This window comes from Photinus pyralis, unplaced genomic scaffold, assembly GCF_008802855.1.
Source record: "Photinus pyralis isolate 1611_PpyrPB1 unplaced genomic scaffold, Ppyr1.3 Ppyr1.4_LG8, whole genome shotgun sequence".
Taxonomy (NCBI): Eukaryota; Metazoa; Arthropoda; class Insecta; order Coleoptera; family Lampyridae; genus Photinus; species Photinus pyralis.
This window is the reverse complement of record NW_022170819.1, coordinates 2581743-2606305: the sequence shown is the minus strand read 5'-3', so window position 1 is coordinate 2606305 and position 24563 is coordinate 2581743. Positions and strand designations below refer to the sequence as shown.

At 35.5% G+C, this 24563-nt stretch overlaps 2 protein-coding genes across 4 annotated transcripts in view; one reads left to right on the top strand and one right to left on the bottom strand.

Annotated features, from left to right (window-relative positions):
- Positions 1-481: 481 nt before the first annotated feature.
- Positions 482-11866, top strand: LOC116177639. Its single transcript, XM_031496655.1, has 2 exons — positions 482-663; positions 11528-11866. The coding sequence occupies exons 1-2, from the start codon at positions 619-621 to the stop codon at positions 11753-11755; spliced, it is 273 nt and encodes a 90-aa protein (XP_031352515.1). The 5' UTR covers positions 482-618; the 3' UTR covers positions 11756-11866.
- A 10371-nt stretch (positions 11867-22237) lies between these two features.
- Positions 22238-24563, bottom strand: part of LOC116179603 (neuropeptide CCHamide-2 receptor-like) — a 106459-nt gene continuing 104133 nt past the window's right edge. For all 3 annotated transcript variants that reach the window (XM_031499401.1, XM_031499402.1, XM_031499403.1), the window contains one exon: positions 22238-22569. The gene's annotated coding sequence lies outside the window, so the exon portion shown is untranslated. The remainder of the gene's footprint in view (positions 22570-24563) is intronic.

The window sequence follows — 24563 nt, the reverse complement described above, 5'->3', positions numbered from 1 at the left end:
TTACAGTTTCCATGCATTTGAAATTATTTGATTACCGAAGCTGAATTCGTTCGAATAAAACCAACAGAAATCGGATATTTCCCTTATAAGCCATCTGCATCCCCTTACTACACAGTGTTCCTAATGATCAATTAACGGAGGCGTCGCTAAATTTCAACGTCGGAGTTATTAGCTCAATTTTATTATTCTTCGTTCGCAGCGATCTCGCATATTTGTTGCTAATCAATTTAGCTTTAAAATTAACGCACAAACGCATAATAAACCACTCAATCTCCCGCTCGTACTCCTCAGGTGAACGTAAAATAATGCTGCAGCGGCACCAACAACAGCTGCCTGTAAACAGCTGCTTATTTAAATGAAGGGGAGCGGCAAACACATTTAATATCGACAAGAAATGAGGAACAGCGTATCTTTTTTTTTTCAATTCAGCCACATGCCGTAGCCTTGTCCTTATTCGATCCATTAGTAAAAGTCCCAGGGAGGAATTCACGTGGTGACGTTCTTGAAACTTCTTGCACTTGAAATTTTGGCCTGCTTCGTTCCGCACGTTTAGTCCGTAAAACTTCACTCACGTGGTGCGTTGGATTAACAAATTCATGTTTTGCGTTACTTATTAAAATGAAGTGCCCCAAACAGAACGAGCGGAGGAATAAACGGTCGAGGGTAAGTGAATAATTTAAATTCCATTCCGATGCGAGCATGACACGTTTGTTAAGCACCCAATTTTCTACCTATACTCATCGTGAAAAGTACAAATTATTGGTTTTTCATTACATATACCTTTCACGATTTAAAATTCATCTTCAGTTGACCCTCCACGGTCATCGAAACAAGTGGATTTTTATTACATCCAATTGTACTTCAATTGTGCTTTGATAGAGGTGCACTCCATTCTTTCCTAGGTTGATCCTGAAAAATTGGATTTGGTGATTTCGGGGTGTTGTTAGGCTTTTTAAAAATAAATTAAAATAGTTGTATGCGCACAGTGCAAAATAATAGAGAATTTATTTACAAGAAAAATACTTTGGAACTTAAAATCAGTCAAAACAGTAGCTTTCGATCATTTTAAAGGGAGCTCTTTAAAACAATTTATTTTACCTTTACCTACACTATCTCGCATTCAGAGTTAAATAGCTAGAAAAAGTACTTTTAAACGTTGTCCCTACTGAAGAGATTGCAGAGTTGAGACAAATTAATCTCAATCCTTTAAAAAAGCCTTTTTCAGGATCAATAGATTTTCCTTTAAAGAAATCCCTAATTTGTGAACAGGATTTTTGTATGGGGGAGGAGGGGGGGTGATATTAATTGATTATTATTTATTATTAATTGATCTAGCAGAGAAACCAATTTCGAATAAAACATTCAAAGGGCTGTAACTTTTGAACTAGTAGCCGAAACCTGGAACTGTTTGAAATTATGGATTCTACAGGCCACATTCTATAAGAAAATTTTTTTTCCGGGTCGATCTGAGACAATTTTTTTTTCGTGGCTCAAAAAAAGGCAGGTTATAACCTTCCTTTTTTTTTACCAAAAATCGACTGCCCCAAGATTTCTCGGGAAAACACCTTTTCTTATTAATTTTGGTGCGTAGAATCCAAAACAATTCGTACTTTTTCGATCAGACTTCTCAATCAAAAGTTATAGACTAGAAACCAATTTCGAAAAAAAATTCAAATGGCTGTAACTTTTGAACTAGTAGCCCAATCTTGGAACTGTTTCAAATTATGGATTCTACAGGCCACATTCTATAAGAAAAATTTTTTTCCGGGTCGATCTGAGACAATTTTTTTTTCGGAGCTCAAAAAAAGGCAGTGTATAACCTTCCTTTTTTACCAAAAATCGACTGCACCAAAATTTCTCGGGAAAACACTTTTTCTTATTAATTTTGGTGCGTAGAATCCCAAACAATTCGTACTTTTTCGATCAGACTTCTCAATCAAAAGTTATAGACTAGAAACCAATTTCGAAAGAAAATTCAAAGAGCTGTAACTTTTGAAATAGTAGCCCAATCTTGGAACTGTTTGAAATTATGGATTCTACAGGCCACATTCTATAAGAAAAATTTTTTTCCGGGTCGATCTGAGCCAATTTTTTTTTCGTGGCTCAAAAAAAGGCAGGTTACCTTCCTTTTTTACCAAAAATTGACTGCACCAAAATTTCTCGGGAAAACACTTCTTCTTATTAATTTTGCTGCGTAGGATCCAAAACAATTCGTACTTTTTAGATCAAACTTCTCAATCAAAAGTTATAGACTAGAAACCAAAATTTCGAAAGAAAATTCAAAGGGCTGTAACTTTTGAACTAGTAGCCGAATCCTGGAACTGTTTGAAATTATGGATTTTACAGCCCACATTCTATAAGAAAATTTTTTTTTCGAGTCGATCTGAGACAATTTTTTTTTCGTGGCTCAAAAAAAGGCAGTGTATAACCTTCCTTTTTTACCAAAAATTGACTGTCCCAAGATTTCTCGGGAAAACACTGTTTCTTATTAATTTTGGTGCGTAGAATCCAAAACAATTCGTACTTTTTCGATCAGACTTCTCAATCAAAAGTTATACCAATTTCGAAAGAAAATTCAAAAGGCTGTAACTTTTGAACTAGTAGCCCAATCTTGGAACTGTTTGAAATTATGGATTCTACAGGCCACATTCTATAAGAAAATTTTTTTTCCGGGTCGATCTGAGACAATTTTTTTTCGGGCCTCAAAAAAAGGCAGTGTATAACCTTCCTTTTTTACCAAAAATCGACTGCACCAAAATTTCTCGGAAAAACACTTTTTCTTACTTAGCCTCTCAGCAAACGTGGTTGTATTGCCCTAGGACTACTGGAACCAGATTGGCTCCTAGCCAGAATAGTAGGAGCTCGAAGTCAACTCCGCCATCCATCCCGACACAACCGCCACCTTCCTCCATCAAATGCTTCTGGAGGTCGCATTTCGAAGGGCGGCATGTTATACAGGGTGTTTAGAAATTCGCGCACACGGACTATGGGATGGTGTTATACGACAAAAACTGAAGAAAAAGTTCCTCCACACCATCCCACAGTCCGTGTGCGCGAATTTCGAAACACCCTGTATAAATTCACGTGAATAATTTCGAGTTCTTCCGAACCTTTTTATTATAATTATAAACTACAATATGATCTTCCCACAGGGAGGGTGTCCCAGTTAAGGGTAATCAAATAAAGAAATCAAAATATTTGGTGTGTAGCATGGATCGCTCCTTTTTAAGGATATAAGAAAAGCTACTATTGTTACTCAGCTACGTATACTGTCAATCCAAAAAGTTACAGGCTAAAAACTATCTCGAGGATCGGTTGTATTGGATGTTTAATTGCCCTTCTGTGATCTGTCCGTTCGTCTGTTCCTCGATTAACTGGAGAACGAAAAGAGGCAGCGATGTCAAACCTTCGCCAATCGATTTCTACGAGTTCAAGGATCAGTGCTATTGAATATCAGCCGGATTAAAAGTCTGATTTCCGAATGCGAGCTAAGTGGCAAAAAATCCGCTACTGAAAATCGATGCGATTCTTCGTATCTTGTTCTACCAGAGATTGACACGCACTTCGTTAGTTAATCAAATCCGTTTTTCTTTTCCTAAAATATGGAATAAATTTGTTACAAGAGGCCAAATAGTTTTTAGATTTAGGAGTTTTTTCGAAATTTTTAACGTTACGAAACAAAGTCCTTTTTGTAAAGCAAACGACACAGAGCAATTTGTATACGGGGCGGTGACTTGACGAACGTACCATAGGAATTTCAAAAGTAATTTTTTAATTTCCTATTATTGGCTCTCCCTCAATTATTTTAGAAATAAAGTCTTTTTAGAAAAATAGAGAATACTATTGTTTCCTATTTTATAAATTCAGAAACAGTAAAATTTTAAAAATGATAATCGGTGGCGTTTATAAAATCGGTAATGCCATGGAATTATGAAATCTCTTTGTTTGATCCTGGCACCACTGATTTTCTTAAAAGTTTTTAAGTTGTCCAATTTCTTGGTTTCAGATTTAAAAAAATTAAAAACTATAGTATGCATGGATTCGTAATTTTCTTCTCTACAAAAAACCTAAATAGACTTTGTCTCTAAAATAATTAGGGAAGCTAATAATCAGAAGTGAAAAAAATACTATTGAAATTCCACCACTGTTCCAAAAATTTATGCAATGTGTTCAAAAATTCATGCTAGTTATCAGATTTTAGAATGTGGAAATTTAATGTTTATTTCGCCTATGGAGGCTTAAAATAAGGGGAGCTTGTAATGATCTGAAACATGAAATTCCCGTCCTTTTTTTAATTTTAAGTTAAAATTAATTTCATCTTAGTGGTTAAAAGTATCATCACACATTTCTGTCTTTCCGTATACAGGGTGACTATACTTCTTTGTGTATATTATGGTTGCGGGGAATGAAAACACGAACTATGGAACTCTTGCGTTGACAGCTGTAAAAGGGAACATTTGTGACCCTCGGTTGCTATGGGAACAAAATGCTAATTTTGGTCTCGTCTGCAAACCAATTTTTTTACATATCTATATATTGTAACGTGATTTCTAAATTCGGGTTCGATTTATATCAATATTTATTAAACAAAACTAAAACACTATAAAAACTGTACAATTTATATCGACTATTTATATCACACACCTAGCAATTTATATCAGATTTTCGCGCTCAATGCTTTATCCGTACTCGATCTCGTTCGGTAGTAAAACTCCCCGCGATGTTCGGTCCGCAACCACTTATACACGCAAGCAATGTAAGTCCAGAACACTCGCGTAATTACCAGATACGTCGCAAACATTCCCACTATCGCACGCCTAGAAAAGTCCAGAGCGCCAAAGGCGACGTCACGTCTGGAGCATTTCCGTTACAATATATAATTGCAACTTACCCTTTACCTCAAAATTGACCCTTTGGCAATAAACGCTAATTTTTTGGGATTTTAAACTACCCCTTATTGTCAATACATATATAGCACTACAAATTGATTCCTATAACAGATGGAAATAAGTTCAAATAAGTGTTAATAATGGTCATTTAATACTAAACATTATTTCTGATTTTACATTCTTCAAAACCACCTCATAATTTTAAAAGAATTACCTATCAAGTTGCTGGCATTTTCAGTTAATTTACTTGTCAATTTTATATAAGGGTAGTTAACCGTTTATTGTAAAAAAAACATAGATATGGCATGCCTCTCAGCAACTTCTTTGCAGCTGGATTTGTTGGAAGTGTGAGCCTCCTTCCTCTATAGGTTGCTCATTAGCAGGTTACTCAACCACGCCCTCTTCTCCTTCGCATTGAGTGCTTTCCTGGTTTAAGACAATAAATCTGACAGTAAGAAGCCCTGATTCGTTTTCGGACCCTGAAACAAATTCGGTTACCAAGACTATTCTGTATATAAAGAGTTGCTGAGGAATTATTAATTTTTAATGAAAGTACAAGCGTCTACAGCTACTAATTAGTAATAAAATTTAAAAAAATCTAATTACAGTCACCAATAAATAAAATAAAAAAGTCTTAATGGAAGGCAATAAATAACTACTTTATTGAGTCTAAGTTTAGTGTGCAATAAAGTGGAGATGTAGATGCCTTGCAAATTACATGCTCAGCGTAACGTTTCCGTATCCAAATTGCACGTTCCCCCACGATTTTATTGTAACGCGGCCAAAACTTTGCCAAACGATCAATTATCCTTGTTTACATTGAGAAAGTGGACACATTTACTGAAACATATGTATACAAAGGCAGTAAAAACGTAATCAAATTTATTAACGTTTGGGGTTCTTTTATTTGATGATTGAAATTTATTCATTTTCGTGTATAAAACAACAAAATCTCGACATTTATCATATCGTGTTCATGTTAGCTGTCGCAAATTAATTAGTTTGGGATTAACGCTGGTGTAGCTCCTTGGCACGGTGCCTAAATCTCATTTAATTCGTTCACAAGGGAATATTAGACGATGCAAAAGAACGAGAGGCAGATTTTACCACTTCAAGTATAAAAAAATTCCAATTGCATATAAACAAACATTTTTAATTGTTGATTTTGAAAAGAGTTTATTTCAAAATAAACTGCAGTAATCTTTTTCACCCTCAGATTTAGATATTTCATCCATTTCCGTCCGGGTACGCCACGATGGCACTATTATGTTCTTAAACTACCGAAATATACGGGGTGTCAATTTGAAAACTTGCAGTCGGCCATATTTTACAAATTAAAGAAGATATTAAAAATCGCGCAAAACCGTTTCGGGGGTATCGAGGGGGAACCAGAATGACGTTATGAGTGACTTGGTCCCAAATAGGGATCTAAATCGTTTTTACGTTACAAAAAGATGAGTTAAAAGATGAGGTTCGAAACCTCCCAGCATGAATCTTTCTAGGGCGAATAATTCGGGAGAAGGTTACCGGGGGTGTTTCATCCACTGCGGGGAGTGACATCCTTGCAGCGCACGAACTATTTTTATTTTTTCATTTGATTACCTTTATAGAAACCGAAACCAATAGCAACCCTATATAAATAACAAAATCGTCTTTTTGAAAATTACGTATATTTCTTAAATTCTCCAGCACTTGGGTTATTCATTGCAAAGGGTGGCATGCTTGCACTACACAAATTATTGTTATTTGGTTATTTGAGTACCCTCAAAAAGATCACCAAAACCATATCTATATAAATGAGAACAAATATGTGTCTGTATAGTGTATTTTCCCAGATTTCCCAGATCTTTAAAGATACTTCACAGATTACTTAAATATTCCTGAGATTGTTAAAGGTTCTCAAGATTATTTGGACAATTAAACAGGAAAAAAAATAGATTTCAGTTGCTCAGAGGTCACCAAGAGGTCTTTCAGGAACTCCTCATAAAGCAGAAGCCTCGAGAAGGATGATGACAAAAATTGATTGTAAATGACTTGGAGGGAGGATCCATCAACGGGTAACCATCGCAGTTACATTTAGTGATTTATGAGAGATTCGTGGTGATTTCATGGGTGAATCTTTAGACAACTCTTGAAAAACACACCAGCATTTCCAAGAATGTTTGAAGGACATCTAACAATTTCGAAGATATCGAAAAATTTGTCGTCTAGAGATTCCCCAATAACGAATCTCTCATAAATGACTAAAAATGTTTTGAAACAACAAAAAAAAACCGGAGAGTCTGGGGAGTTCCTCGAGGAAGAGCCATCGAAGCTTCTTTCGCGATCTTTTGTGAATTTGAAAAACATCCGAAGGTTCTCTGAAGTCTCTAAATATGGATACCTACAGAAATTCCGTAAAAATATGAAAAGGATTTTATGATTTTTTTAATTCGATTATTTGCTTAAGACCCTAAATATGCACTAATGACTGGTGATAATAATTTTCTATGTGAACACACAGTATGTTTAGACGAAAATTAACTGAAGCGTAAAAGTCTCTTCATCACACTTTTTCTAGATGATGTAAGCCTGTCTTGTCGGCGTGAGCATATAGCGAAAATTATACGAAAAAGACTGAAATCTGGAAAACGTAGGTAGTTGGAGGAAATCCTTTCCGCTACATCGCACACTCCATAAAACTAACAGAAATAAAACGGTGGAAATAATGAATGTGCCGGATATTTTTACAAAAAACCCTTAATCCTCCCGCAAGAGACCGGGAAGCACATATTTTCAACGTGGGAAGTTTTTATCGTAGTGAACTGACCGAAGCTAATGCGAGAGTCTAGTTGCGACCCACGTTATGATACCACAAAAGGTTTTTTTTGTTGCGAATTATTGGGCTATTGGATTGTTAGGGGTGCAACTTGCGCCCTTATTTGTATACATAAAATCCTACACGTGTGAATTTTAGCGCGAGCGTTGCAGTAAATGGCATAATAATAAGTGAAGTGCTTGAGAGAGAATAATATGCTATGCATCCTTCGGGATGAAGACTGAAAAAGTAGGTCAGAACAATAAAAGGAAAAGCTGTATGACAACGTCAACCTGAATTATCGCACGAAAGAATTTAATGTGTAATGATACGTTTATAAATAGGAAAATAAGACTAATAAAAACTCTTTAAGGGTCTTTTTAAAGATTAAATGTCTATAAAGGAGACTTTCGAAAACCTTTGGAGACTCTTTAAAAGGTCAACTCGTAAAAGTTTAATGAAATATTTTTGAAGGGTCTTTAAGTTGCTAAAAATGTTTAGAAAAAGCTCTCAAAAACCTGCAAAAGGTGTTAAAGGGTGGACTTTTACAGACGGGACAGACTTCTAAGGACTATACCAGTTTTAGAAAACTCTTGCAAAATCTTCACAGCTGTAAAAGCTCTTAAAAATTTTTAGAAATCCATAAAAGCTTTATAAAACTATAAAAGCTCTTAAGTGCTCTTAAATAAAAACACTATTAAAGCGTATAAAGGATGTTAAAAACCGTTTATTCTTGAGATTCATCAGGTTCTTTGGATTCGTACGAATTTTCACACTCCATACAGTTAAAAAAAGTAATGGAATTCTTTAGCCACAGACGACGAACTTTTCCGATTCTGATTTTTCCGATGTTTTGAACCTTTCCAATAATTAAGTTCAATAAGGAATTTTTAAAATCTTTTTTCAGATTTTAAACATATGTCAAATTGACGAAATTAACATGATCATTTTTCAGTTCCTCCCAGTTGTTAGAACTCTCCATGTTGGCCAAACTTAAGCGACCTTCTAACTCGTCTTCTATCAGATCCTTCAATTTGTTCAGATCTATCAGATTTTTAAAAATCTTGCATGTTTCTTGAATTCTTCCTTTTGTTTGACTTAATTCGTTGTTAAATATTTTATTATACCTTGATTCTTCGTATGCTTAGTATTCTTTAGTTTTTCATTACCCACAATTATTCCGATTCATCTAATTTTTTTAATTCTTCAAATGCGTCTGGTCCTTTTTATATCAGTCCAGTCTTCGGATTTTTAAAATTACATTTCTTTGTAAAAAAATATAAAAGTGCTAACGTAACAATTTTATTTAGAAATCATATGTAGTATATGTGTTATAAAATTCCACAGATAGATGCCGCTTGTTATCGTCATTTGAAATTAAATCCCTTCTCAATCTCCCACCTGTTTGTGCTTTTCCTTGTCCCAATAATTGTCAAGATTTCCAGAGAGAATTCTTCTAGCTCTTAAACCAACCATAAACCAGAACTTAATTTAATTGCTTCATCTTTTACCGACGAGAAACCAGAACCAGATTACAGACCCCGATTAGAAAACCAGAAGTCCTTTTAATTTATTTTCCGTTTTTTTCATTTTACCGAGAGCTTTCCCAGACCTATGAATTTGATAATCAGTTATACTTTGTCTTCCTGATTTTTTGGCCTACGTTGCCAATTCATAAACCCCAATCCACAAATTTGAGAAACAATCCACCTGTAAAATTTCATCATAAGTGGTCCATCCGTTCTCTTGTAAATCGATGGACATACAGCCATCGAGCAAGCGAGCGGACATGCGCCCTTGTAAACCTGCTATCGCAAGCAGCAAAAATTTTCTCTGCCCTTCTTTATAAAAAAATCTTATACACCATAGGAAAGATCCGCATGAAAATGACTTAATTTAGTCATGGCTAGCTCTTTAGTGTTAATATTAAAACAAAGACCATTAAAGTAAACTCTTGAAAACTAAACCAAAGAAGCCCTTGGAGGCTTTTGAAAACCTTTGGGGACCTTTTAAGTGTTCCAAATATTAAGAACTACCTACTTAAACTTTTTTGAAGGCTCTTCAGACTGTAAAAAATGTTTACATACCCTTTAGGCTCTCAAAAATTAATTTTAAGAAGGGTAGAGGACTCCTGTCTCTTGAAAAATCCTTTTGATAGTCTTGAAAGGTGTTTGCGATCACAAAAGGCTTTTAGAGACTTTTAGAGGCCCGTAAAGGCTCCTGTGGACCGTTAAAACAAATATAAACCTTTAAGAATTTGGCGAAATGGAAGAATCCTAGCATTGCAAATGATTGCACATTTTTTGTCTTAAAAAACTAGAAGAAACTTTAAAGAATAAAAAAAGATTCAAAGAAACTGTAGAATGTGAAGGATCTGACGAATTGAAACGTTCTGAGGAAGCAGAAGAAGGTATATAAGACGATTTAAATGGGAAAAATATGAAAAATCCGAAGTGCAAGAATAAATGTATGTAGTCCGTAGAAATGTCGAGTGCTCAATTCTAAATAACCTTGTGAACGTAAAAAAATTGAAAAATATGGATAATCGGAAGAATGTGAAGAAAATGAAGAATTTAGGGACGTGAAAGGACTAGAAAGACTTTAAAATTTTAAATAATGCGGATGGACCGAACAATCCGGATATCCAAGAAGCTGCAAAATTGGAACGTTTTAGAAACATACGAGAAGAATTTAACAACTCGAAGGGTACGAAGCGCTCGAAAGAAATAGACGGAATTCGTAGAACAAGCAAACATTTCGAGAATATTTAAGACGTGGAAGAAACGATGAAAGACAAAAAAAGGAAGTAGAATTTGATAGATCTGAGAAAGTGGATAGATATGGAGCACCATGTAGACCTGAAAAATTGGAAGAATTTGAAGAATGCAAGGATATCGTGAAATATCCACGAAACCCTTCTCTTTGGGACCCTTTTCAAGTGATCCTCTAGCATTTAATTACGGTAATTCAAATCAAATGAAAGAAAACCCTCGATCTTTTCCGGTTATATCTTAAATTAAACGTTGATAAAGGCAATTTACTCACATAAAGGCTTTTTAAAACCTAAAAAAAGGTCTTACACGTTTTTGGAAGCGTTTAGAAACTGTCGACGACCTTAATTTTTTTTAATGACCTTTAAATGCCCTCGTAAAAGCGAATATTTTGAATCAAGTACCATTAAGCCCGCAAAGGTTATTTAAAAGGTTTTAAATTCCTATTGAAAGCTCTACTTGCCACATAAAAGCTATCCAAACCATTGAAAGCTTATTCCTTGTCCGAAACCCTCTCAACGGCCAATAAAACCTCTGAAAGGTTTTTAGGGGAAATTAAAGATATTTAAGAGGTCCCAGGGGGCTTTGAGGGATAATAAATTTTTTTAAGTTCATTTGAAGTCTCAAAGTGTCGCAAACTATTCTTGATGGCTCTTGAAAGGTTCGTTGGAGAATCTTGATACTTCTTGGTGGATCATTTTCGGTTATTGTTACTATTCATAATTTAAATATGGACAAGGGTAATTTATGTTGATTACCTAGTGTATGGTCTTGGAAAGCTTTATACAGAATGTGCATGAAAACGTTTTTTTCCTAGCAAATTTTAAAGGGCCAGTAGCACTATCCTCACAACTTCGATTTTTTAATTAATAAATCAGTAGATACTTTAATTAAGTGAATTACTCATGATACATTGAAACGTATGTAAATGAATTAATTCAGTCATGGCCCGCTAATTAGTAACACCAATTTAATTTCGAATTTAATGCATAAAAACGTTAAAAATAATAAAGATGCTTTATTGCATTCGCTTACAATGAGAGAATATTGACAGTTTATGACGTTTTCAGGTTGCGGGACTGAACGACGCCCGCTTGACCGAGCTCCTGAAGGAATGCCTGCAGAAGGTCTGCGAACTGCAGGCCGATTTACAACGGGACGAGGATCGTAATCCGGAAGCCGCAGGATACGCCGCATGTGCCATGGAGACGTTGAGCTTTTTGTCGGCCGAAGGTGTTCCGTCCACTCACCCCATCGTGCGTCAGCTGAAGGCGCGCTTTATGGACAACCGAAACTAGCATTTTAGTCGAGATAGTTTAATTCACTTCTAGTCATTTCGTAGATTTTAAGTGCTAATCTAGTCAGAAACTGTCAACATTTTATACGTTCTAGTCACAAATATACATTTTATAACTATATTGCACCGTGTCAGTCTTCTAGGTTTCTCGTATCACATTTTCTAGGGGTTCGATCGCCGCCCTCGCCGATATAAAACAAATCACTTCCTTTATATGCCATTAGGAGCAACTTTCTCCTTTTCTCCGCCGTCATCGTTTTTGCATCGGTACTTTTTACCATCGCGGAAAACTCGACGTGTGCGAGCTTTCGATTGAATAACGAAACGCGACGCCTACATCCCCCGTTTCCGTCATTCGAAATCATTTTACGTGCATTCGACAACTACAACTAAAAATTTACAACTGTACAGTTCGTCAATGTGGGCTCGGGGCGGGTGGTAATTCATAACCCCTAACTGTAGAGAGGGCGAAAAATGAACATCTGGTCTGCACCCAACACGAACGTTACAGATGGATGTAATTGATGTTAATTAACTTAAGAATTTCCTTGTCTTTTATTGGGGGGCTTTGTAAATAGAATTTATTTATGTGCTTCAAGTCATTTGTTTGACACGCCATGGTCCGAAATAATTTTGGCACGTTTCGCATGATCGCTTAATTAGAAGATGCTCGCGTCGTGTGTTCAATTTATTACCACTTCCCTTGACTGCATAAATGGGGCTATAAATATCCCGTTTTTGATTTTGCTAAACGAAACCGATTGAGGCTGATTCTATCTTTAAATTTTTGAATTTGATTAAAAAGATCAGAAGTGCAACTAGAAAAAGGCAACAATTGGTGGCTATTACCTCGTCTTCCTTCTAGTAAATTAATCCCCTGGCTGTGTTATGAACTTGTTTAGATTCATCCGTTGGGCGCAGTGCCCTTTTCAATTTTTGTACCTGATTGCGTTGTGTAGGAGGTAATTCTGAAACTTCCCCACTTTACTTCCCATTTAGGTTTCTGTGGGCCAGTTTCATTATCCCAATTGTAATTTGCAATAACGTAGGAAACCGAAACAATCAACATCGAGCTGTAAAACGTTGCTGAAATTTGAACGTCGATACGTGGATGCTTGGCGACCATCACGGTCAGTGTTTTGCTCCAAAATCTGAAAGTATTGGAAGCTTGTAAAAAACAGAACTTAAAAATTTAAAGCATGAAATCTGGAAATCTAAAAAAAAGAAACTGAAACTTGAACCGAAAAGGCAGAGGTTTGAAACCTAAATCTTGACTTGAAACCCAATAACTAAAGTCAGAAACTGAAAGCTCAATCTTCTGAAATGTAAAGCTTCTCGAAGTCTGACGTGAAAATGAAGAAGTTTGCGATGCCGATCTAGTCAATTAAATTAAAACCTCAGTTGATGTTTAACCCTGATATTGAAAACTTGGAAGTGGAAAACAGTTATCGAAAAGGTCGATGTTTGTAACTGAAAAGTTTGATCCAAAAACTGAAATGCTCACTTTTGATTTTTTTCTTATAGATTTATAAACTTTGGTTCATAGAGCATGAATTTGAAAGTTGGAAAACAAGTATTCTAAACTCCAAGGCTAAAATCCGAGGAAAAAAGACATTTCCATTTCTCCAACGACCAGAGGGCACATTTAAATGCGTGTTGATACTGTTGAACGTAATCGAGGAAACAAAAATGGTTGTTGCGCCATAAAACATTGACACCTTCAAAGGACAAAATTGGGTAATAAATAAACGACGAGGTTTATAATTTAAAGAACTCCCAAATTTTTATTTAAAAAAATGGGGGGAAAGGGTTAATTTTCATATGCAATTATAGGGTTGATACTATACCTTACAAACATAATCAAGGTGCAAAAGTTACAGCCCTCCAAAGAACATATACGAAAGGTTAAACTTCTTCTTTTTCTCCGCAGTCTATATTTCCTCTCTTCCTCTTCCCTCCACTTCTCCCCTCCACTCTCCCCACTTCTACATCTGGACCTTGCAATTATTTTAATGTTTTTCTTTACCTCTGTTAGATACTTCAGCACCCCGTGTTATCAGCTCACTGTAGCTTTCGGTTACTCTTGAATTCTTGATCCTCACTCTCAGCATCTGAACTTTTTGCCCTTTGTCTCTCCGTATACGTTTCTTTCGTTTGTTCTCACCAAAACCTGTTTGTGTTCGTCCTCGTCGCTAACCCTTCTTTCACCAATTCACTTTTCCTTCTCTCCTTTCCTCGGATCTTGCTGCCCTGCGATCCGATTGTATCTTTATATTCTCCATTAATATTGGAACGAACTTGAGATAGTTCGCGTACACTCGGCGAGCTTTAAAACCATTACCATTTAATTTAAAATAAATGTACAAATTATTGTAATTCTATCCTGGGAGTGGACGAACGTAGCGCCAGTTGGCTTAACGAACAAACCGGCGGGCTGACGGACGGACGGGTGCTCGCGCCTGGTCGAGATCGGGGGTAGCAGGGACCTAACGGGTCAGTCGCGGGCAAACTCAACAGGAGTATTTTAATTTAGTAATTCTAATTAGTTTTCATACCAAATAGAATATGTCTATACTAGGTATCGCAATAATTTCTAGGGTTAAGTGTAAGAACAGGCAGCGGTTTTTCTGCTGCACTGAACTTCGCCCTTGCTTGGAAGTCCTTTGGTTATTTTTTTTTTCTATTTCCTCAAATAAAGACAATATTATTATTATTATTATTATTATTAAACGGCAACTTCAGGAATCGGACGGGTTTAGTAAATAGCAATAAATTACAAAGCGAAAAATACCTCCCCCCCCTTCTATAATTAGTTAAACGGAAAGTAACCAAAAAAATTCTTACCTTGCAATTAACGGAGCAGTAGGAGAAAATTCGCTAATTCCAATGGATACGGTGCGGTAACTTAATGCAAAAGCAAGAATGAAACGGTACGGATGCAAAGAAATGTTAGGGCCATTAGTCATCCCTGTTTTATTATTACGAACTTTTTTTTAAATTTTTTGATGTTCTCAATTTTGGAATCCAAATGTAAACTCATCAAGTTTTAAAATGTGTACGTTAGCTTAATACAGAAAAAGCTCAAAGATCATAAATCGCTTCATATTTTTGACTTTTATTATATTGAACATTTTCGAGTTTATAACGTCAACCTGGAATTTAAAATGAGATGGGGTTTTGTATGGACAGTATGGAGAATAGGAAGAAAGTCAAAGAACCAAAAAATTTTTTGGATCTGGAAAATTAGAAAAATATCAAAAATTCAAAGAATACTCCGAATCTCAATATATCATGAAGTATGCGAAGAATTAAGAATATTTGAAAGTTTTGATAGATTTATAGAACCTGGAACAGGATCCAAATGAAAAGAATTCAAAAATGTAATGAATTAGAAATACCTGAATATTATGTGTAAACAGAAAAATGCGAAGCGTATCTGAAGAATCCAAAGAAAAGAATTGAAAGAATGCGAATATGCAATGCGAACTGATAATCTGACAAATCCAACGAATTTCAAGGAATCTTAAGGATAAAACAGGATTCCAATGCATTGGAAAGGTCCGAAGTGTTCGAATGATTTAAACTAAACACGAGAATAAAAAACCTGACGAATTTGAAGAATCTGGAAAATTACAAATATTCTTAAAAACGAAAGCTTTCGAAAGTGGCTCCGAAAAAATCTAAAGAACGTGTAATATCCATAGAAACAGAAGATTTGAAGAATCCGAAAAAGTGAATTTGAAGAACAAAACTGTTAAAGATCTTCACCAAAGAGAAGTTATTAATCCCAGAAAACGAATTTTATCTTTATTCATAAGAAATCACAGGGTGTGAATTATGATATTTATTTAGCGTTCTCAATCTTAGATAGAGACTGGTTGATCACTGGGTTGATCCGAAAAAAAGTAAGAATCCCAAGAATCGAAAGGATTTTTTCTATTGTAGTAATTATTATTATTGAGTTTATTTTCAGCAAACAGCGCGTGGTGTCAAAATTATACATTCCCACAGGGCGAATACTCATAAATAACGTTATGGAAAATACGGGGCTTTTCAATATTTGGCTCAATCGAATGCGGACAAAGTCAACTAATAAAGCATATTGCTCTGTCGTGACACAGAAAATATGAAATGCGATGACAATCGGGAAATATATTAAACTTATAGCTTTTGTGAGCTTTCTATTATTGGCACTGGTTTAGCATCGACGGGAATCGTTAATGAATGGGGAAATGTCCGAAATGATAAAACGTTATGATAGCTCTTAAGGGTTGAAGCTGTCTTCGATGACGAATAGACTACGCTACGAGCTAACTTTAAACGGATTTACGGGTGTCCGGAATACATACGATAATGGCTATTAAAGGGTTAACAGATAACAAAAATAGCAAATATGGATTTCTTTTGCTGCACATACTTGTAGTTGTCCTTTTAAATTTGCTAATTCGAACTTTGTTCAGTCCTTGTAAACAATGACAGAATGACAATGACAGACTTTAGTTTATAGAAATGTAAATACCTAACACTGGAAACTTCGGAAAACGAAGAAATGAGATCTGCAGCAAAAACAAAAAAAACGTATTTAGTCAGATATGTGGTTTTTAAAACTAATTTTGCTTGCTCTTATCCCTTGCTGACTGTACAGGGTGGCTCAAATTCGTGTTTCACCATTCGGATCTCCGTAACGATGCGAGATCCAGTGTAGATTAGATGGGAGAAAAATTGCCACTTTTGTGACTAAAAAAACGCATCTAAAATTTTTGAAAATAACTGGTACATCACCGAAAAACTGAAAATGTCGCGTTTTAATTTTCCCTATCTCTAGCGGTCGGAAATTGACGGTTCCCGTCAGCAACTTCTATGGGCACTTTTTTCGGAGAATCTGAATCTGTTGGTAAAATTTTACCATATATTTCTATATACTCGCTTTACCCCTCATATCAACCGGCCATTTTGCATGACCTATGCTATGACCTAGGTTACTATACAGGGTGTTAATTAATTGACTGCCGATAATACAGGGTGTGGACCTCGGGTGATTTTAAGGAGACAAGTTTGTATCAACAGATGTCCTAAAACTCTTAGTTTTTGAGCTACAGGGTGTTAAAATTTTAAGAAAAAAGTGAGTTTTTTATCATAATCTTTTAATACTCTTACATATTTGTATGAAATTTTGTACACATTTTTTAATCTTTAAGGAGCATTTTTTGACGTAAAAGATTTTGTTTAATTTTCACCAGTGACGTCCGTACGGAGTTTGAACTGACAAGTTTAGGACATATGTTGATATAAACTTTTCTCCTTAAAATCACCCGAGGATTCACACCCTGATGTATTATCGGCACTCAATTAATTAACACCCTGTATGTTAACTAATTTAACGTATTTGTTACTAGAAGGATTTTCAAATGAAGTCACATTTCTAAACTGTTTTATTAACACACGTTTCCGAATTTAAAATTTGGTTTTCAAAAAAACATCTAAAGGAAACTGAAATTTTAAACAATTTCAATATGGAATATCAGAGAAGCTAAGCAATGCCAAATTCATGAATGAAACAGTACCGCTTTGGCGTTTTTCCACCCAAAATTGATGTCTAAGTAGACCAAAGTCCTTGCGATTCTCTAACCTGCCTAACATTTACATATTGATGGGTGAAAGCAAGGGGTTCGTTTTGTTTTGGTAATCTGCACTAGGGCTCTAATATAACCTTACAGGATCTCGTCCTAAAACCCATAATGGGAGTAAGGGAGAGCGCAAACAGGTTTTGCAATTATGCAATTAACAATAATGAAAATGGCTTCAGATCTTGTTATATAGAGATTCATTATTGCAGAATGAAAAATTACCAATTAGAGTAGTTGAAATGCCAATTTATCATGACATATTTCCTAGTGGTAACTCGTAATTTTTCACCACGAAGGGCTGGTTTTCACTACTTCGATCTGCAAACTCGGAATTTTTGAATAAGGGTAGATTAGTAGATACCTCTATTTTTAAATTGCTTTTTTTTAAGTATGCAAATTTGAACTTTTTTTTAAGGGTACATGGTAAGTGTTTGTCCGCCCATCCACCGAAATGTACCTAAAAGGTAGAACATTTCAATTTCGTTGTGTTCTTTTAAAACTCTCAAAAGGACTAGGACTATATATGTAATTTTTTGCTGTGACGAATATATGTACAAAATTTGGTTCCAATCGGTTCACCCGTTTAGCCGGAAATGAGAGTACAGGCAGACAGACAGATAGACCGACAGATCAACGGACCGACAGACCGATCAACATCATTGAGATTTTATTTGATTCGGATTCCTGGTACTTTAAAACATGTAATTCCGTCAAAAACGTGTGGGGTCATTTTTTACACATAATTTTGAAAAATATTTGAAATGAAAAAAAAGTGAAATAGATGGAATAAATTTTGAAATGAAAAAAAGTTTAAAATATCGCTTTTCTCTAAGACTTAGCCACTTATTAACGAGCGACCGAGCTCGTTGATGATTTTAGACCTTTTGCCCGTCCGGTCTGTACATGATAACTCGCGAACGGTTTCGAATTTTCCAATTCTGTTTTCAGGTAGACAATGGTAACGGGACTAACTGGTTAAATTTTGCTCATTTGAACTTTCTGTCCGTCCGTCTGTGTTTGTCCGTCGTGTTTTCTACCTGAATATTATACGAGGGACACTAGACAAAAAAAGGCACAAAACACCACACAAAATGCAAGGTACCTAAAGTGCTACAAGGAGTTCAAATTGGGCATTCCACCCAATTAACTTCATTTAAGGTATGGAAAATTATCTGTAGAATTTCGAATCGGAGAACCCGGAGAAATAAATATGATATCGAAGTAAACGAATATTCTAGAACGGATTCGAGAAAGACCAAGAATTAATTCCAATTCAAGAAATCAAGAAGCAAGAAGAGAGGGGGGGAGATCGGAAGATTCAAAGAAGCCAACCGCATATAAATTTAATTAATTAATTAATTAACCAAAACATTTGAAGATTTAAAACAAGATAAAAGGAAATTAAGGAAGAGGGAAGAATGAGGAGTCAACTAATCATTTTTAAAAAGTTGGAGGAAGTAGGAGAGCAAGCCGAAGATGTTAAAACGAAAAGTAGTTTTAGAAGAAAGTTTAATAAAAACTCATGAAGATCTTTTGAGAGCTGGCGAAAGTGCAAAAGGGACAAAGATTTAAATACGGTTAAAAGACCAAAATTTCGATACTTACAAAACGTAGCTTGCGAAGATGCGAAGGCAATAGACGGCTTTCGAGAATCGGTATTCCACTAACACTCATACTTAATTGGAATGTCGGGATCATTCGTCGGGTCGGTGTTATCAGGCTGATAACGTCTAACTTGCATGCATTTCAAATGTTCGCTTTAAATTTCGTTTTCGGCGGCTCTAAAGTCACTTTAAATACTCTTACAGGAACGGTAAATCTTGCAAAATGGACAGAACTACTTGGTAACGAAGCGCCTAACTTAAACGCTTGTAGATAGCGCGTGTTCAGCAAAGACAGTCTTACTTCCTCTATCCTTTCCTCCCCCTACTTTCATTCCACCTGTCTACAAACCTCATCACCTTTAATTTTTCAATATTTAATCCCATTCTTTTTCTTTCGCAGTACCCCTCTATTCGTACCATCATTTCTTTCATCTATTTTTCCTCTGTTCCCACAAAATAGTTTATCATCCGCGTGAGCCAGTGATCATATCTTCCTTCTTCCCATCGTGATTCTTCCACTTTGACCCTGTCAAAATTTTCCCATATCCGTTTTGTGGAAATTAAATAGGGCTGGGCTGTTAGCATCCCTGTCTAAATCCCTATACCGTCCAGAACATTTTATACTCTCTCCCTCCTATCCTTACTCTACTTCTTGTCTATAAAACCCCCTAATTCTGTTCTATTTTCCATCCTTCACCATTTTCCATATTTTTTCCTTTTTAGTCCCTCAAACGCTGCGCTTAGATCCATGAAAAACCTTTTCGTCCTTTTTTTCCAAGTTCCTTTTCAACCACTCTGTGTAATACATATACTATACAATTGAGCATTCCTCTTCCTTTTCTAAAGCTCAACTGTGTTTCTTCGAACATCCTCTTCTTTGCGTTTCCATTTTGCATACAGTCCTTGTCACCTCTTTTGCAAATCGGCACCACTACCCCTTCCTTCTATTCTTCCGGTAGTTCTCCCCATTTCGATATCTTGCTTATTAGTTCCCTAAGCTTCTCCTTAATATTATTTGTAGAGAAAATCGCCCCCCTGCCGCTTTTCCTTCTTTCAGTTTCTTTAATTATTGCTCCATCTCTTCTCTTAATATCTCGTCTCCATCCACCTCTTCCTCTATGTCACACTCTTCCTCCTGCTTTCCTTGTACTATCTTTATGAAGTGTTGCTTTGAGTCCTCTATTCGTATTTCTGTCCCACTAAATGTGTTGTCCCATTTATCATCTTCCAGGAGTTCTTCTCTGATTTTATTTCCCTGATTTCTTCTTCACATTCTTCCTGTTTCTTCCATTTTTTTTCACTTACATATTCGTTTGTAATTTTTTATGTTCTTTCATCTTATCCTTTATCTCACCCTTTCCATTGTTCTGTATCTGTTTGTCGGTTCAGTACACCCCTATCCTTGTGCTTTATTCTTCTCTTTTTCATACTTGCCCCTCTAATGTCCTACAACCTTTCACCGTGCCCATAACTGTATCTTTCTTCATGTCTCAATTTTTTTTCTTGCTTTTTTTGCCTTCCCTGTTAGTCTTAATTCAATCGGTTGGTGATCCGATTTTGTCCTTGTTCCTACATTAAAATCTTCTATTGCTTCCAAAATTTTCCATTTACTAGTATGGAATCAATTACGAACCCCGAGCTCCCTCCATATTGCCGTTTAATATTCTCCAACCTGTTTTATTTGTAAATGCCAGTAACAACTGCCCCTCTTTGTTGCATACTTTATCCCTTGACTTCCTATCTTGAGTTCGTCTTCCCATTTCAAACCAATGTCCTTTATTCCCAATTTTGGAATTTAAATATCCACCTTCACTTTCATTCCTTGTCTGTTATATATCGTTATCACTCTCAGCCTCTTCCCTTCCTCTTCTTCTTTTTTTCCTGTATGCCTTCTTCCTCTTTCGTTTCGTTCCCTCGTTTTTTTATATCTTTTCTTACCCTTGTTAAAAATGTCTCCTTTTGTTCTGCTCTTTATGTTATCTTCTTAGAAACTCACAGAATTGTACGTCTTTACTTGCCATTCCGGCCACATTCCAGAACAAAATCTTTATTTTACTCATTCCGCTTTGTTCTTTTCTTCTGCTGTTCGTATGTCTCTCTTTCTCCTACTCCCTCCCTTTTTTTCTCTTTTACTGTTAACCCACTAAAAAAAGGATATCGGCCTACGATGTGTTATGAAACCTGACACACAAGCGCGCGTAATGTGTTTTGCGTATTCGCCTCAGCATCTAAATCTTCGCAAATGTTTCTTCGTAATAGCGAGCGTATTTTTCACGTCAGAATAAAAATGTATGTGGCTTCCGGTGGACCACAAAGTTCAAGCAATCAAAGAAATTAAATTATTTTAAACCAAATAGTGGCACACAGTAAAGCTTTTGGCTTGCTTCAATCCATCACTTTAAGGGCGATGCAGAATAATAAAATCATAAAAATTTTGGAAGTTACGAATTCCCCTGAGATTCCTCTTCAGTTTCACAAAATGCGTTTAAAGTTAGGGGTAATAAAGCTTGGTAGAGGGTGGGGGGATGCGTGTCTTTTAGTTCCTGTAGTTAAAATAGGGTTTTGGTCGTACACCCCCAGTTTGGAGATAAGCATGGTTGGAGCAAAGCTTTAAAATATACTATCAACTTGTTTTGGTTCAATTATTCCTTGAAAACAAAATCGAACAACGTAAAATCGTTTAGGCATTCAATTATTAAACAAATGTTAGCAGTAAAATTCTATAGCAACTACTCCCCATTCAAACTACCGTAACTTTAAGTAGGGAAACTTCCTTGTATTGCACACATGTTAATTTTCAATGTGGCTTGTGATCGTTTCCAACGCGTAATGGGGGTTGAATTACTTTCCAAACTATTCGTGACCAATGCGAACTATAGGCTTTGGTCTAGTTTACGGTCCGGCAGCTTACCGTAATTACGTAAATAGTTGCAGACGTGATGGTTCCGTTGTTGACTTTCGAAAAACAGTTTAAGCAAGATAAAATGGAACGGATCCAACCATTTCTAGCCCTTTGTTCATCTGGGATGCCTTTTAACGTTATATTTAAATAGAGAGTTGACTAGACGGCTAGGTCAGGTTGACTTTTTTTTATTGAGATGAGAAATATACTTACTTCTTAGAGCTTATTAAGGGTAAATTATTGAGGGATGATAATAAAGAAAAGCTTATAACAAAATATTTATACATCAGTCATCATTTTGTTACAAATCATGGATTTACAATGACCCTTGAAACAAGTATTAGGTATAGTCTTAGAAATTGATTCATATTTACATTTACATTAAAAGGGACCAATAGAAGAGTAGAATTTAAAATGGTCCAATGCAATGGTCTGGTCCCCAAACACCTTGAAATTGAAAAAGGATGATATGTTAAAACAGTACAAAAATACTATGTAATTGTTAAGACAACGCAATCTTTTACTACTTTGAAGCACATGCGTTTTCCCCTTTCTCTACATAACCGTCCCGTTACAAAATTCGTTTATCTATTAACAATTTTTACAAAGTGGAACACTTAGAAACACTTATACAATGAGAAAGTCTGGTTCCCAGTCGATCTTGCTTCCTCTTCGGGTTGCTCTGCAAAAATAAGGGTACTCGCGAATTATAAATATAAGCCACATGGGAAAAATAAATCTAGCACTAAGCGCAACTAAAAGCATCGGTCTGTATACATTACGCAAAACATAAAATGGGGGTTGGATAATTCCCGCGCGATTTACATAAATAAAAACTTCCACTCTATTTTTGAAACGCGGAAAAAGAATTTAAAGAGGGAATTATGCAAATCGACCAGAGACGCGTTCAAATGAATTTTGATCGAAATTGATTAGCACGTAAGAATTAAATATCAAACGGATCATTTACGTTACTGAGAAGGGGTTGGGGTGGACAAGTAGTAATTAATTCAAGTGATCAATACGGGAAGTGAATGGATGGGTGGTCCATAATGAGAATCTCATTTTTTGTCTGCAGGAATTTGGAGCTTTCAATTACTTCTTTGTTTGTTAAAGGTTTATACGTTACATAAAGCAAGGGATCTAATATATTTGCACTACTCGCACGGCCTACGCTGCCTTTGTATTATTTTCTATTGTTTAACTTGTAATTTTCGATATTCGCCTCCATTTCATAGCAGTTTTCGTCAGGAAAAACCTCGTTTATTGGAAAATAATAGACACATACGGATATTGTAGAAATGGAATTTCAGTTTTACCCGAAGCTAACTGTACAAATGAATACATTCGGGCGTGCGTTAATTACTATTATCTGAATACAATAGGTAATGAATGCAAACCAAAACGATATGATTACTTTATAAATATGTGCCTTTCCTAAACACTAACACATAATAATTATCTCAGGCCTAATTCAGTTCCGTTCGGTATGGATCGGTAGTTAAAATTAAAAAAAAAATGCGAGTTTTCTTTGTAGTTATTGCCTATAATAAATAAATTCAGTATCCCCATTATAAGGTAGTTATTTCTTGTGTCTCTCTAATTTCATCTTGATATTATTCTAATGTAGTGCTTTAAACGGGAAACAGTACAAAGACATAAAAATAAACACACGCAACCATCAACAGCTAATAAAAAGCCCTATATTGAAAAGCTCTTCGATTGCCTTTGAAGTACAAGTATTCAAAATTGATGTATAAAGGTAACCAAGGTAGCTTCTATATTTTTCTTAGAAAGGTATCAGCAACAAGTTATTCTGGCACTATACTTGCAAATATTTACAATGGATCTATATACAAACAATAAATTTGCAATTCTCCTCCATTCGATCTCACAAAAAAAATGTTTGGTGGAATACGAACGTCCCTTACAAATTACGTTTTGGCGCTTTCTTCTCACAATGTGTAAATGCAATAAAAGGCAAGAATTTTGTTGGCAGATATAAAATAGCGCTCATGTTTTATTCAATTTTTACACAAACCTCGGCCTCCGAAACCATTTATGAAATGGCGTATACTTTAGCGGTAAGAGCGTTTTCTTATGTATTTTAGTGGGTGATGTAGAGCAAACGGTTTTAAGATGCGGTTTCCTCGTAAAAATATAATTTGCAGCGTGTCGACGTTTGAATTTCGGATGGGGATTTGGAGATCTGGTAGGTCATTTGTACTGTGATCGTTTCAAAATTTATGTAACAGCTTGTGTAATAGCGTTTAAGTCTGAAGCAAACCTTAAGCGAATTTATCTTAACTATAATGGATAGTAACATTTAATAAAATAATTGGCAACATTGTAAATATTTTCAAAATTGTGTATTTTAAACGCATCATTATTCTTTTATTTCTAGATCCGCTTGGGAAATGGGATTAGAACCGTTTATTAAAAAGGGCAAAATTTTTAGACATTCATGAGAGATTTTGAAAAATTCTTCCTAAATTCTTCAAATAATCCAAAGAGTTCAAACGCTTTTTAAGTATAATTTTCAAAGATTCAACATTTTTCATAACTTTTTTGAGACCCTTCGTATGTTTAATACCCACTAAAGGATTTTTCTGCTGCTGTTTAAAATATGCGATATGTTTGCCTTTACCAGAAGAATCTTTCGTTAAAATTTAAAAC